This window comes from Schistocerca serialis, chromosome 2, assembly GCF_023864345.2.
Source record: "Schistocerca serialis cubense isolate TAMUIC-IGC-003099 chromosome 2, iqSchSeri2.2, whole genome shotgun sequence".
Lineage (NCBI taxonomy): Eukaryota > Metazoa > Arthropoda > Insecta > Orthoptera > Acrididae > Schistocerca > Schistocerca serialis.
The window spans coordinates 228,078,203-228,092,527 of NC_064639.1; the positions used below are offsets into that span (position 1 = coordinate 228,078,203).

Consider the following 14,325-nt stretch of genomic DNA (forward strand, 5'->3'; position numbering starts at 1 on the left):
ATGTGTTATGGGTTCCAGAAATTTGGGATTGCATAGCAGGAGAATTTTGTGGGTGAAGAGAGGGTACTGCAAGGAGGTTTCAGCTTGGTTGATATGGTTTTTCAGGACTATGTTGGTGAGGACTAAGGATTGGTGGAATCTGAACGGGTGGTCATTGGGGAAGGAGGGGTGACAGCAGGAGACAAGTAATTTGGGGGATTCCATGAGCCCAGCAAGGATGCAGGGACAGTATGTGAGACTGGGGTCTAGCTAGTGATAAGAAAACCTTTCCGTATTAACAAAGATGGAAGAGGCAAGGATCCATGCTGGTGGAAAAAATATATAAACAATGTAGAATTACGTCCAAAAAAATCACAAAAATACATCCAAATACATGTGAAAAATCATGAGAGGGTTGAAATGGATGCAAAAGGGGGAAACAAGATGAAATCTGAATGGCAAAAACAAGATGAAATCTGAATGGCAAAAACTCACTAAAATTGGCATCAAATCACAACAAGATCAAAGAAAAGATATAAATAATAATAAAAAATATGTATATATTTTACTGCGGGTAGCAGGTCTGAGGATGGATAAGTATGGAGAAGGGGGACAGCAGATGTGAGTGGATGAAGTGAAATTAGTGGGTGCAAACTAGGATAGAATCAAGGAAGAGTGGGGTAGGGAGTGGTTTGTAGGATGAGATATAAGATCGTGTGACACTGGAAAGGTGCGGGAAATAACACATGAAAATATGGAAGAGTGACACAGGGAGAGTGATCAATTTGAAGGTATACAATTAATGATATCGGCGGGAGTAATGTGGGTCATAAGATGGTGCACCAACAAACGGTATGGTCTTGTAGCCATCTGTTGTGCGCAGCTGAGCCTGTTGATACAGTGTGGATCATATCTAGAGTGTGCAGTGTGGTTTATAAGGTGAGAAGAGAAACGCAGGAAAGTAGAGAAAGAAGGTTGCACATTGAGTGTAGTGATGCATTTATAAAAAAAAAAAAAAAAAAAAAAAAAAAAAAAAAAAAAAAAAAAAAAAAAAAAAAAAAAAAACTAGCACTGGGTTAAGATCAAAGAAAAGCCATGAGGCAAAATCAAACAATGGAAAATCCAGGATGGAGTGCAGCAATATTATGAAAAGGAAAGTTGCTACTCACCATATAGCGAAGATGCTGAGTTGCAGATAGGCACAACAAAAAGACTGTCACAAATAAACTTTGGCCAGTAAGGTCTTCATGAAAAGTAGAGAACACACACACACACACACACACACACACACACACACACACACACACGCCGGCCGCGGTGGTCTCGCGGTTAAGGCGCTCAGTCCGGAACCGCGCGACTGCTATGGTCGCAGGTTCGAATCCTGCCTCGGGCATGGATATGTGTGATGTCCTTAGGTTAGTTAGGTTTAAGTAGTTTTAAGTTCTAGGGGACTGATAACCACAGATGTTAAGTCCCATAGTGCTCAGAGCCATTTGAACCATTTGAACACACACACACACACACACACACACACACACACACATATGCACGCACGCATGCAAAAGCAACTCACACACACATGACTTTAGTCTCGGGCAACTGAGGTCACACTGTGAGCAGCAGCACCAGTGCATGATAGGAGCTGCAAGTGGGTGGAGGTAAGGAGGAGGCTGGGGTGGGGAAGGGGAGGGATAGTAGGGTAGGTATGGCAAACAGTGAAGTGCTACAGGTTAGATGGAGGACAGGTGAGAGGTGAGGAGGGGCGTTGAGGGGGGCAGCAGAAATGGACGGAAGTAAAAAATACTGGGTGTGATGATGGAATAGAGGGCTGTGTAGCACTGCAATGGGAACAGGGAAGGGTCTGGATGGGTGAAGACAATGACTAATGACAGTTGAGGCTGAGGTTTACGGTAACTTAGGATATATTGCAGGGAAAGTTGCCACCTGCACAGTTCAGAAAAGCTGGTGCTGGTGGAAAGGAACTAACCTATATGGTACAGGCTGTGAAGCAGTCATTGAAATGAAGGCTGTCATGGTTGGCATCAGCAACAGAGAGGTCTACTTGTTTTTTGGCCACAGTTTGTCACTGTGGACAGACAGCTTGTTGGTTGTCATACCCACATAGAATGAAGCACAGTGGTTGCAGCTTAGCTTGTAGATCACATGATTGGTTTCACAGGTAGCTCTGCCTTTGATGGGTAGGTGATGTTTGTGACCGGACTGGAGTAGGTGGTGGTGGTGGTGATGGGAGTATGTATGAGACAGGTCTTGCATCTAGGTGTATTACAGGGGTACGAGCCATGAGACAAAGGATTGAAGAAGGGGCTGTGTAGGGATGGATGAGTACATTGTATAGGTTCAGTGGACAGCGGAATACCACTGTGGGAGGAGTGGGAAGGATAGTGGGCAGGACATTTCTCATTTCAGGATGTGACAAGAGGTAGTTGAAACACTGGCGGAGAATGTAACTCAGTTGCTCCAGTCCTGGGTGGTACTGAGTAATGAGGGAAATACTCCTCTGCTGCTGGATAGTGGGACTTTGGGAGATGGTGGGAGACTGGAAAGATAAGACGTGGGAGATTTCATTTTTGTACAAGGTTGAGAGGGTAATTACAGTCTTTGAATGCTTCAGAGGGACCCTCAGTATATTTCGAGAGGGACTGTTCATCACTGCAGATGCGATGACTGTGGGTGGCTAGGCTGTATGGAAGAGACTTCTTGGTATGGAATGGGGGGGGGGGGGGGGCAACTGTCAAAGTGGATGTATTGCTGGTGGTTAATAGGTTTGATATGGGTGGAGGTTCTGATGTAGCCATCTTCCAGGTGGAGGTCAACATCTAGGTAGGTAGGTGGCTTGTTGGTTTGAGTAGGACCAGGTGAAGCAAATGGGGGAGAAGTTGTTGAGGTTCTGGAGGAATGTGGATAGGGTGTCTTCACCCTCGATCCAGATTGCAAAGATTTTATCAATGCATTTGAACCAGGTGAGGGATTTAGAATTCTGGGTGTTTAGAAAGGGTTCCTCTAGATAGCCCATGAATAGGTCGGCATAGAATGGTGCCAAGGTTGGCAGAGAATGGTGCCATGCTGGTGCCCATAGCCATACCCTGGATTTGTTTGTAGGTAATGTCATCAAAAGAGAAGTAATTGTGGGTGAGGATATAATTAGTCATGGAGGCTAGGAAGAAAATCATATCTCCTTGACAACTCCTTCTATGCCACAGATGCATTCTTGAATAGGAATAAATAAATCTGTAGGTGTAATTTATGTATTTTGTACCATTGAATGGATTAGGGTAGGAAATAAAAATTTTAAAGTTAAAAATAGGAACCTTCATTTATGTGTGCATTTCTTATGCACTTCACACATTCCGCATCATAATGGTTACCGTGAGACGTAACTAACTAACTAACTAACTAACTGGCAAACTAACTGATTTCTTCCCATTCTTTACCTCGTAAATTTGTTTGAAGGGTAGAACTTTTCATCAAACAGGAAGTAAATATCTCCATAATGAAGTATTTTGCAGAGTGAGACTAAATCTTTATTCCTAATGTACTTGACAAAATATGTGCTCATTATGTTCTGACATCTGTGTTGATTGATGGGAAAGACTCCAGAACAATGATATTTAAGTCATGGTGTCAAATGAAAACTAGCACAAAGCCATTGTCTTTAACAATGGTACCTCAATAACAAAAAGATTTATGGAACCTTTGAAAATATACTAATTCTTTAACTGCCAAATCCAAAGGTGCAAAGTAGTACTTTTGCTTCTCTTATTATGCCAGACTGTCAAACAGATTTTATATAGCACAGCCAGTATCCAATTTCATTGCTTACTGAACTGATATCTAGTGTCTCTTCTAACTAAATTAGCGGGTGCTTTGATAACAATGCTCCAGGACAGAAAAGTTATAATGAAGATCTTTTCTGATTGTTTTTTACAAACTTTTTTTAAACCATTCTTGTATTGATGTGACATACCTATCAAAATATCATTTGTAAACCACAGGTTTTTACCAAATACAATGAGAGGGTCACAGGCACAGCTCATACAATATGGGAACAATTAATTTAAAATAATGTAATTTCTGCTGTGAATCTATGAATAGAAAATTCTGAGTTTTGTGGCAGAGACAGATGCAGATTAATGATTAGATGCATAAGAAAACTTGATAATATAAGAAACCTCACTTACTTTCTGCAAACAACAACAAAGTGGCTGCATCTTCCCACACCTCCTTTTCGTTGTAGATTTTCATCCTGTTAACTAAGGAAACAAAATATTTGAAATAGCTTACATAATTAGGAACAAATATGTAAATGTAACTTGCTACTTGTATATGTTCAGGAAAATAGCCAATTTTTAGGAGCTCCTTCATGTGATTTATAGCCAGGGTTACAGTAGATGAAGTCATGCAGTAGTGATTGTTGATGTAGAAGAGGTCTTTCTTTCTGTAAGCTGTAGAATGTAACACCTCCCCCCCCCCCCCTTCCCACATATACATATATATTCATTTCGCTGTAGTTTACTATGCACTATCTGATCAAAAGTATCCAGACACCTATTAATAGACATTAATATGAGAATTGTCCATCCTTTACCTTTATGAAGGCCTGAGCCCATACTTCCTTAAGAGCCATAACCAGAGAAGGTAGCAATATTGGACACTGGGGTCTGAAGTGAGGTCAACATTCTAACTCACCCTAAAGGTATGCCATTGGGTTCAGGAAGAACTCTGGTCAGACCAGTCCATTTCAGGAATATTGTTGTCCACAAACCATGGCCTCACAGATGCTGCCTCATGACAGAGACCATCATCATGCTGATACAAACAATCATAGCTTCTGAACTGTTCCTCTATGGTACACAGTGCTGTAAAATGTTTTCATATCCTTCCGCACTTGCAATTTTCTTAAGTGTAATTTTGAAGTTAAAAAAACCATGAAAAACACCTCCATACTGTAACACCACCTCCTACATATTTCATTGTTGGCATTGCGGCAGGTAACATGTTCTCCAAGCATTCACCAAACCCAAACTGTTCCATCGAATTGCCATAGGGTGTAGTGTGATTCATCACTTCAAATCACCTGTTTCCAGCCATCCACTGTCCAGTGGCATTGCTCTTTATACCACCTCAAATGTGTCTTGGGATTGCTTTGTGAGGAGCTGCTCAGCCATTGTAACCTATGAAGGCCTATTCTTTTTAATTCACTATGCACAGACATAGAGCTAACTGGATTGCTGGCAGCACTATGAAACTCATGAGTGATTCCTTCCACTGATTTTGTGTGATTTTTTAGGTTCACTTTCCACATTGCTTGGTGATCCTTGTCTCTCAATACATCAGGTCTGTGTCATCTTTGTTTGGCTGTCCACTTCACAATCATATCACTGACAGTTGACTTAAGCAGCTTTAGAAGGGTTGAAATGTCCCTGAGAGATTTGTTACTCAGATACATCCTACATTCAATGTCACTGAGCTCACCTGTATGACCCATTCCACTATTACTGCTTCTCTACTGCCGGAACAGTACTCCCTGCCACCTTTTAAACTGACATCTAGCTCAATTCTGAATTATAGAAGGTTGTCTGGATACATTTGATCAGATAGTACACTTTTGAAGCAGACAGTGTGATCTTATACTTTTGGGTAAAAAGAACTGGTGATACAGCACATAACAGAATATTCACTAGTTTCCTTGCATCAAGTAAGATTAATGCCAGGATGGTTCTTTGGAAAGGACATTTACAGTTCCCTTCTTCATCCGTATTCAGTCTCAGATTTTGCTCTGTCTCTTATGATCTCATAACTGATAGGACTAACTGCTAACTTTCCTTGTCTTTTCTTCCAACCAAGTCATTTTCAGCATGAAATTAAAAGTTGGGAATATCAATCTGAAGAGCAACTAATGGGAATGAGGAAAAAAGTTGAACAACCAAACCCCCAGTTTACAAATAATTTCATTGTAAAAGTAACAAGTAACTGAATTGTAGAAGTATTGATTTATCAAAAGGTATGTACCATATTTATCTGAATCTAAGCCACACTTGAATGTAAACTGCATCCTAAAAATGAGACTCAAAATTCAGGAAAAAAAGGTATCTGAATCCAAGCTGCACCCAATAAATGGTACTCTAAAATCAAGGGGGAAACAAATTATAGGCCACACTTCAAAACTGAAATGAAGTTGGTTCCTTCTGACCTAAGATACAAATTAGATAGAATGGATAAAGATACATCAGCAGTAGTTGGGTTCGAGTTGTAAGCATAGCAGTTGCTTAAGCAAGGTTATTAATTTACTCTTTCAAACATTTAAACCCTCATAATTTGTCTGCAAAGTATTTGTAGTTGTAAAAGATTTAAAAATCAATACTCAAAGCCAGTTGCCATGCTTCATTTCTGACTGTATCACTATTCCACAAAAGAATAATATTAATGTAAACATAATACGATTTGTATATTCTTTTGCGTTTGCTGTTATCTCAATGGAGACTGTTAGATGGACAGGATGTAAATGGGGTAACAACTAACAAGGAGGAATACATGGCATGATGTTTACAATCACATTATTCTTATGATGATGAGTGTACTGTGGTCATAGGAGCCATCTCTTCTCATTGGTATGAGAACACTCAAGATGTAGCATTGGCCATATTGATGTACACACAGTCTTTTCAATTGGCTTTTTGTAGTAGACTTCAAGTGTATCGCTAACAATGCTTACAAAATAAGAATGAAAATAACTTAGAAATCGAAAGCAGACATATAAAACGAAATTTCATAAGATTTATAGCACAAAATTATGAAATTTTGAATTTATCAATTAGATAATTCTGAATCACTGTCAATTGATTCCTGGTTGTACAGTTCTTCATTTAGATAATCATACTGTCTAGTGCACTCAGTATTGAACATTTTTTAAATGCCTGTTGCAAAGTCTGATTTGTAACACACTTACATGCATCAGTCAATTGGCACACTTGCGATAAACTCCCACATTTTACATGTCCTGTTGGTGTCAGTTCTCTGTCATTTTTAGAAAGGCAGTCAGTGAACATGCATTTAAGCTTGCCCTCAAATTGTTTATTCAAACAGACATCAAGTGATTGCAGTACTGGCATCATCCCGCTTGGAATTACTCCCAAGTCTATTTTGCTTTCTAATAAATTTCATTTTACTGCAGGTGTTGTATGGCCTGCGTATGCATGTAATACCAGCTGACTGTGTAAACCAGCCATTGCACCAGGACAATGATTCCATACAAACATAATCCCTTACAGCACTGTGTCCTCTGAAAAACACCCACTTTCATTTGATTGTATAATTAGATTTTAGAAACCCAACTGATTTCAGTCAAGTCTTAAGCTTATCTTATAGGACTATAAGATAGTCACTAAATTGCATGTGACATGTGGGCACACAGCAAGCGGCAAATGTGAGCATTATTCTTTCTTCCATCTTAAAAAACTCCCTACTCTCAACTACATAAAGGAAAGTTGTCTACATTGAGAACTCGAACATTTATTGGAAATGAAAAGGATAAGTAACCTTGTCACTATGACAGGTAGCAATAGAATAATGACATTAAAAACTAAAACCACATAGTTCAGTAGTGTCTCTTCTTAGGCACGGAATAAGTGTGTACGTCAATGCTCCAGGCGGCGAGCGCAGAAACTTCTTTAACTTGGTGATCAGCTGATCATGCTGTGGAACACGCGATCTCCATCATTACCATATCAGCCCCACATGGAGAAGTGGATTGTTGTGTACTTCCATCAGTCCTGATGCCATTGAGAAATCTTGATGGAAAATGGACACGCCAGCCTGAACGTGTTTGGTATGGCAGCTGAGGTACCACGGTTTCATCATATGGTGGTTTGATTGTAGAAGGCAAGAAAGGCAGTTGGCTGGTTGTGGACGGCAGAGGTGCATCAAAAGAGTCATGAAACACAAACACATGCTTGACACAATCGATGAAGACGGTACTGTGTTTGTCTTTCAGCAGGATGTCCATTGATGATGTCCGGTATACCATCAAAGCATGATGTGAGTGCTCTTTGTTAACTCTCTATGCACAAATGAAGGATGTGAACCACGTTGTGATGATGGTTGAGGTTGCATTTTGGCAATGTATTTTCTGAGTTGAGTTATTAATTAGGGTTGATATAAAAGGTCTCCCAATGATGCTCTTGACTCAACAGTTTCCCCTGGTAGATGAAGTGTCTCTCCATAAGTCTCTCCATAAGTGGGGCCCTGCTGGTGATGCATCAAGGTCTGGGTCTGGCTTGTGTATTGTTCATAGGCCGAGAAGTATCAGGGATAAGACTTGTTGAATTTGTATCGCAGCGCATGAGCACTGCTTTCAAGGAGTGGTGCCAGTGCTCCTCCATTCCATTGGTGGCTATTTGGTAGCTTGTGGTCAGATGTTGTGTTACGCCACATAATTTGCCTGTCTGCACAAAAAGTTCAGATTGAAACTGACACTCTCTATCAGTTGTTATATGTAACAGACAACCAAACTGTGTGACACATTGCGCCATAAATGCTGTTGCCAGTGTCTCAGCAGAGGTATTGCCTAATGGGATTGCTGTGATTGACGTGTGAATCTGTTGATAATTGTTAATAGGTATCACTGTCCTTCTGATGATGGCTGGGTCCCACAATGTCTAGGCAAATGTGAGGAAATCTCTCAGTGACCTCCGGAAAGTTGATAATGGGTGCATGCACGTGTCATGTAATCTTACTTGGCTGGCGTGCCATGCAAGAGTGCGACCACTGTTGACAGTCGTTTTGCATACGTGGTGAAAGGTAATGGGAGATGACAAGTTTCACCGATGCTCTGATGCCTGGGTGGCATATGTGTAGGCCATGGATAATCAACTTGCATAGTCCCACTGGCTCATGTGGGCAGTTTCTTCTTATGGAAGTTTTGCAATAGAGTTGTGTGTTTGCTTCAGGTATGTTGACAAGTTTGACCTGTAGGCCAGTCAGTGTATCGCGCAGAAGGTTGCAGAGGTCTTGACTGGTGTGCTGCACATCACATAGGTATGAAAGTTTGACAGTCTCCATGATTGCACTAACCTGACATGAGCAGTCAGCCACTATGTTCTTGAGGCCTGAGATGTGCTGCATGTTGGTCAAGAATTGTGCTACTTATTCCAGCTGCCTAAATTGCCTTGGCGAACATTTGTCATCATTTTGCCGGAATGCCTTTGTGAGAACCTTGTCATTGGTATGTATGGTAAAGGTTCTTGCTTTCAGTTGGGTGCAGAAGTACTTTACTGCTGCATACATAGCTAACATCTCACGATTGTATCCACTAAGTCTATGCACTGCTGGCAACAATTTATGTGCAAAGAAGGCAAGAGGTTGTCATGTGTCAGCAACATGCTGCTGAAGTGTAACTCTAATTGCTGTTTGACAGTTGTCTACAACTAATTTTCAGGGGTGCATCTGTGGTAGAGTGTGTAAGGAGAGCTGTGTCAGCAAGAGTCTTCTTGGCTGCCTCAAGCGTGCCGTTCATTGTTGGGGTCAATTGTAGTAATGCTTTGCTCTCTGCCTTGGGACCAGACAACGCAGATGTGAGTGGTTCCTGCACTTCATCAGCATGTGGCAGATGGCATTGGTAAAAGTTGAGCATGCCAAGGAATCTGCTCAACTCTTTTGCTGTAGCCAGTTGTTTAATATGACCTTGACTTTCTCTGGTAGTGGGCTCAAGCCTTCTGATGAAATGCAATGTCCCAAGAAAGACATCTCTGGTTGACTAAACACACACTTTAACACATTTAGTATGATGCTGTAAGTAGTGAGATATTCAAAAACCTGAGTAAGGTGCTGCTTGTGTAATTCTGGCGTTTCTGAGAAGATGAGAACATCATCAAGGTAAGCAAAACAATGGGTCAGGCCTCGTAGTACAGAATTGATGAATTTCTGCCAGATTTGTGCCACGTCCCTGACACCAAAGGTCATAAACAGGCTCTCAAATAAAACAAAAGTTGTAATTATTGCTGTCTTGGGAACGTCTTTCTCGGACACAGGAATCTTTGTGTATGCTTTAGCATAGTCAAGGACACTGAACACATTTCCCAGCCAGTGAACGGTTGTAATCTTTTAAGTGTGGCACTGGTTAATGATTTGGAATGGTCCCAGCATTCAAAGTGCCATCGTCCCTGCATGGCCGCCATGCACTGTTCTTTTTGGGGACCAGGTGCAGCGGACTTGACCATGTACCACTAGATGGACATATTATCCCTTCTGCCAGCATAGCATCAAACTCAGCCTTCACTATGGCATACCTGGTTGAGGCCAACCGACTGGGCCTACATGAACTGAGGTGACCTGTATTGGTGTCAATGCAATGAGTAGTATTGTTGCATACCTGCTGCAGAGCCCCGGGAGGCCTGGTAACTGTCAGGAACTGGTCTAGTAGCTCTCCTGCCACTATCTGGACAAGCTTGACATTGCAGTTGGCCGGGTGGCATTGATATCAGGTCACTGACAGTCCAGTGACCGCATCTACAGGCAGGCGTCGGCGACGTCGGGCAGCAGGTAGTAGTGGGTGTGTAGGTCTGCTCTGATGATTGGTTCTGTTATGTCAGTGACAACTAATTTCCCCAGATCTAGTTCCATAAGCTGTGTACTTTATGTTCAAATATCAGAATTATTGGCCTCTGTCAGCTTGAAGGTGGTGATCGGGCGATATTAATGTTCTTTTTCCTGTGGCAGAATCCTTAAATCTGAGCCGGTATCTATCAAGAATTTGCTTCCTGACTTACAGTTAGTGAGATACAGGTGAGAAGAGGGGCCGACATATGTGTTCACTGTCAGTGATTACTTTTAGTACCATGATCAGTGAGGAGTTTAGACAGTGTCAATTTTGCTAATCATGCCACTGTTTAATTGTTGCTCCAGTGGCATATTATTTTTTTTTTTTTGAAAACTTGTCACAGTCAGGTTTTGTTTCTGTTGTGGAGCAATAGCACATAATGACAGCATCAGATCCAGAAGTGGACACACAGCATCTTGTATCCTGTCAGCCAGCATGGCCATTTTGTTAGAGGACATCTTGGTTTGAGAGCAATTAAAGCTATTACTTTTGCTGGCAGCCTACTACTCCATATTGTACATAGTGGTGCATTTGGCAAGCTGTGAGTGTCCATTTTGGTTCTTAAGTGATGTAAATATTGTGAGGGTTTCTTGTCACTGACATCATCTTGTGTGAGTACCTGTCATACTCTCTCCTCTGGAGAGGAAGACACCCAGCTTATTAGTTCTGACTTCAGTTTATAATATGCGTCCACTTCCATTGGTGCTGTTATTACATCTTGTACTTCTGCTGTGAATCTTTCATAAAGTTGACTTACCACCAGACCAAATTTATGCCTGAACATAAAAAAATTTGCTTCCACTTGCGCAAACCAGAGAGCCAGATTGGTAGCCCAGAATGGTGCAAGTCATACAGCCAGTCTTGATGTGTTATGCATTTCTTTATTCAGCTTTTATTACTGCAAATCAATGCTTTCACATTGTGAACTGTTTGTCTGAGCCACTATCATGTTGGGGTCACCACTGAAGCTTATCTTATAGGGTAGGAGACAGCCACTAAATTGTGTGCGATACATGGGTGTACAGCATGTGGTGAATGCAAGCTTTATTCTTTCTTCCAGATTTAAGAAACTCTCAACTATATAAAGGAAAGTCATGTATGTTGAGAACAGAAACATTTATTGGAAATGAAAAGGGATAAGTAAACTTGTCACTATGACAGGTAACAACAGAATAATAATATTGAAAACTAAAACGTTCAATAGTGTCTCTTCTTAGGCATGGAATAAGAGTGCACATCAGCACTCCAGGTGGTGAGTGTGCGAACTTCTTTAATGTAACTTGTTAATCAGCTAATCAGGCTGCTGAATGCATGATCTCTGCTGTCACCACTAGTCTTTCACTTGACAACTATGAATGGGGGTAATTTATGTCCATCTACTGAGAAAGCCATGACAGACATCTGCTGTTTTTCACTCTTGATATAAAGATACTTGTATATTTATTTTCTCTGGCATAAACTGTGTAATTTGACAGCATGTCAACATATACAGGAGTTCGGTCAGCGTTTCCAGACTGTCCAAGAAGGTACTGGTTTTCAGTGCACCACCTAATTATGATGCACTGAAATTCCACAAGATTTTTGTCATAATTTTTCAGCAGCCTCTGTGCAATTGAAGTTCACCTCTGAAGTAAAAAACCCCAGCACTTCATAAAAAGACCAATCCAGTTGTAGTCACCTTAAAATCTTCAATATTTTCCACTCAAGCAATTTCATGTGCCTTAATTTTTAAAATTTCAGAATTCACAGGCATTAGCATTGCGATATTTGTGTAAAGAATGTTATTATTGTTGCTACGAATATTTGAAAGGCTGCCACTTTCAAAGATGAGCAATACTGAATTTCTATTTCCTTCATTGGATGATATATTAAAATTCAATGGTTGAAATTTGAAGAAAAGTAGACTCATCTGCCGAAGTTTTCATGCCAGTCTTTATCCCTCTGCCTGCAAAGCATGTCTGTGTAGTTCTGCAAATATTCGAAGGCAAAAGTTAGTAACGATGGCTCCTAGCACCATTTTTCAGAATTTTCATTTGCTTTGCACTCAGTTCTAAGCCACAGGTGGTTTTTTGAATCCTGAAGAAAGTGTGGTTTAGATTATGGTTAATATGGTAAACAAGATGGAAAACTTTACTGGCTTTCAGAAATATTCTTTTTTTGCTAGTATACGCATGCACACACATGTATATGCTCAGTTGTATGGTTACAATGTGTTAGCTGAATAGACTGTGCCAGAACTGCAATTATGTTGTTCAGCTGTGTTGAGGTGTTATGTTCAGTTGAGTGGATGACAGGCAAGAGGAGGCAGGAAGTGGTTGGGAGGGTTGAAGAAGGATGGCTGATGGCTAGAAGGCAGTAGCAGCAGATGCGTGAGATACGAACTCAACATAGGGACTGTAGCTGGCGAGCCACTGCAGTGCATAATGACAATGATTTGGAGGGGGAGGCAAAACAGTGGCAGGAGAGACTGTGAGTACAGGATCAGTGAATGGGGTGGGTGTGGGGTAGGGGGCTAGCAAAGATTGAGGACAGGAGGATTACAAGCTCAAAGGAACTGTTACAAGGATAGCTGCTGTCTAAGCACTTCAGAGGCATCATTGCACCACCTGCTGCCTCTCTATCTCAGCCATCAGCCCACCTTCCCCAACCCTTCCTTCCATTCCCCACCTTTTCTTCTGTTTCAGCAAATCAACACCTCTACTAGTTGATGAGTTGTTACCTTTACTTCTAAATTATTTACATTACACCAGAATTATCCATTACGCTATTTAAACAACCACTACTTTACTTTTCATTACAAATATCAATAAATATTCTTCAAGAAATAAAAAATGGTTGCACTATCCTTGCACTGAGATAGCTGTTCGAGATAGACATTTAATATCTGATGAACATTATACAATGAATTAGGCATTCAGAAATCATTTATTTACTGTACAGTGCCCCAGGAATTAATCTGAAAATACAATTCAGTGAAAAAAAAACGAGGTTCAAAATGAACAGCAAAGATAGATTACATTTTTCACAACTGATAGGAACTGGTGCACATGTGCTTCACTGAAACAAATGAAACTGGTGGAAGTGATCGATAAAAAACTCTTCACATATAAAGGAAAGAGAAAGGTGTTTTGGTTGAAAGATTTGTTAAGAGGCATCTTTTATAAATCTCATTCCATATCTGCGTTTAGCGCCACTATGGTAAGTGCAAACATATGGGCATTAGTTTTACAATATATTTGAACAGAACGTTGTTCTTCATGCAGATGAGTTTTGTTTCATGACATTCAGCACAATCATTGTGCCACCCTAGTTCTTACTCATATTTGCTTCACTTCCAAGGCTTTGCATATTTACTCTTTGTAAAATAATGGTTACATAAAAGCAAAGTACAACATATAGCTGGACCATAATTTCAAGCTGCCACTATCGTAGGCTCTCCAATTGAAAATGTCTTATGTCTTACACATCGTTTTGTAATAATTTCAATGTGATGAATTTATGTCAAGCATAGTGCAGTGTTAGTGTGAATGTACTTCTGTAGAAAAAAGGCCTTCCACTACAAAAAGATGCTTCTAGCATGTCTGCCAAGAATGTGAAAAAATAATGGCACAAGTGCACACATGCAGTAGTGTAAGTTTCAGAAGAGTGTTATATGCCAATCTTGCAAAGTAAATGGCATGACTGTTAAGTTTACTTGTCCAAGCTCTACATTAAACTCATCAGCATAAGAA

The 14,325-nt window shown here is 40.6% G+C and overlaps 1 protein-coding gene across 2 annotated transcripts in view; it reads right to left on the reverse strand.

The window, feature by feature from the left end:
• LOC126456980 (uncharacterized) overlaps nucleotides 1-14,325 on the reverse strand; it is a 334,582-nt gene that overhangs the window by 28,305 nt on the left and 291,952 nt on the right. For both annotated transcript variants that reach the window (XM_050092935.1, XM_050092934.1), the window contains exon 12: nucleotides 4,179-4,250. In XM_050092935.1, coding sequence (XP_049948892.1) covers nucleotides 4,239-4,250 — 12 coding nt within the window. In that variant the 3' untranslated portion in view covers nucleotides 4,179-4,238. The remainder of the gene's footprint in view (nucleotides 1-4,178; nucleotides 4,251-14,325) is intronic.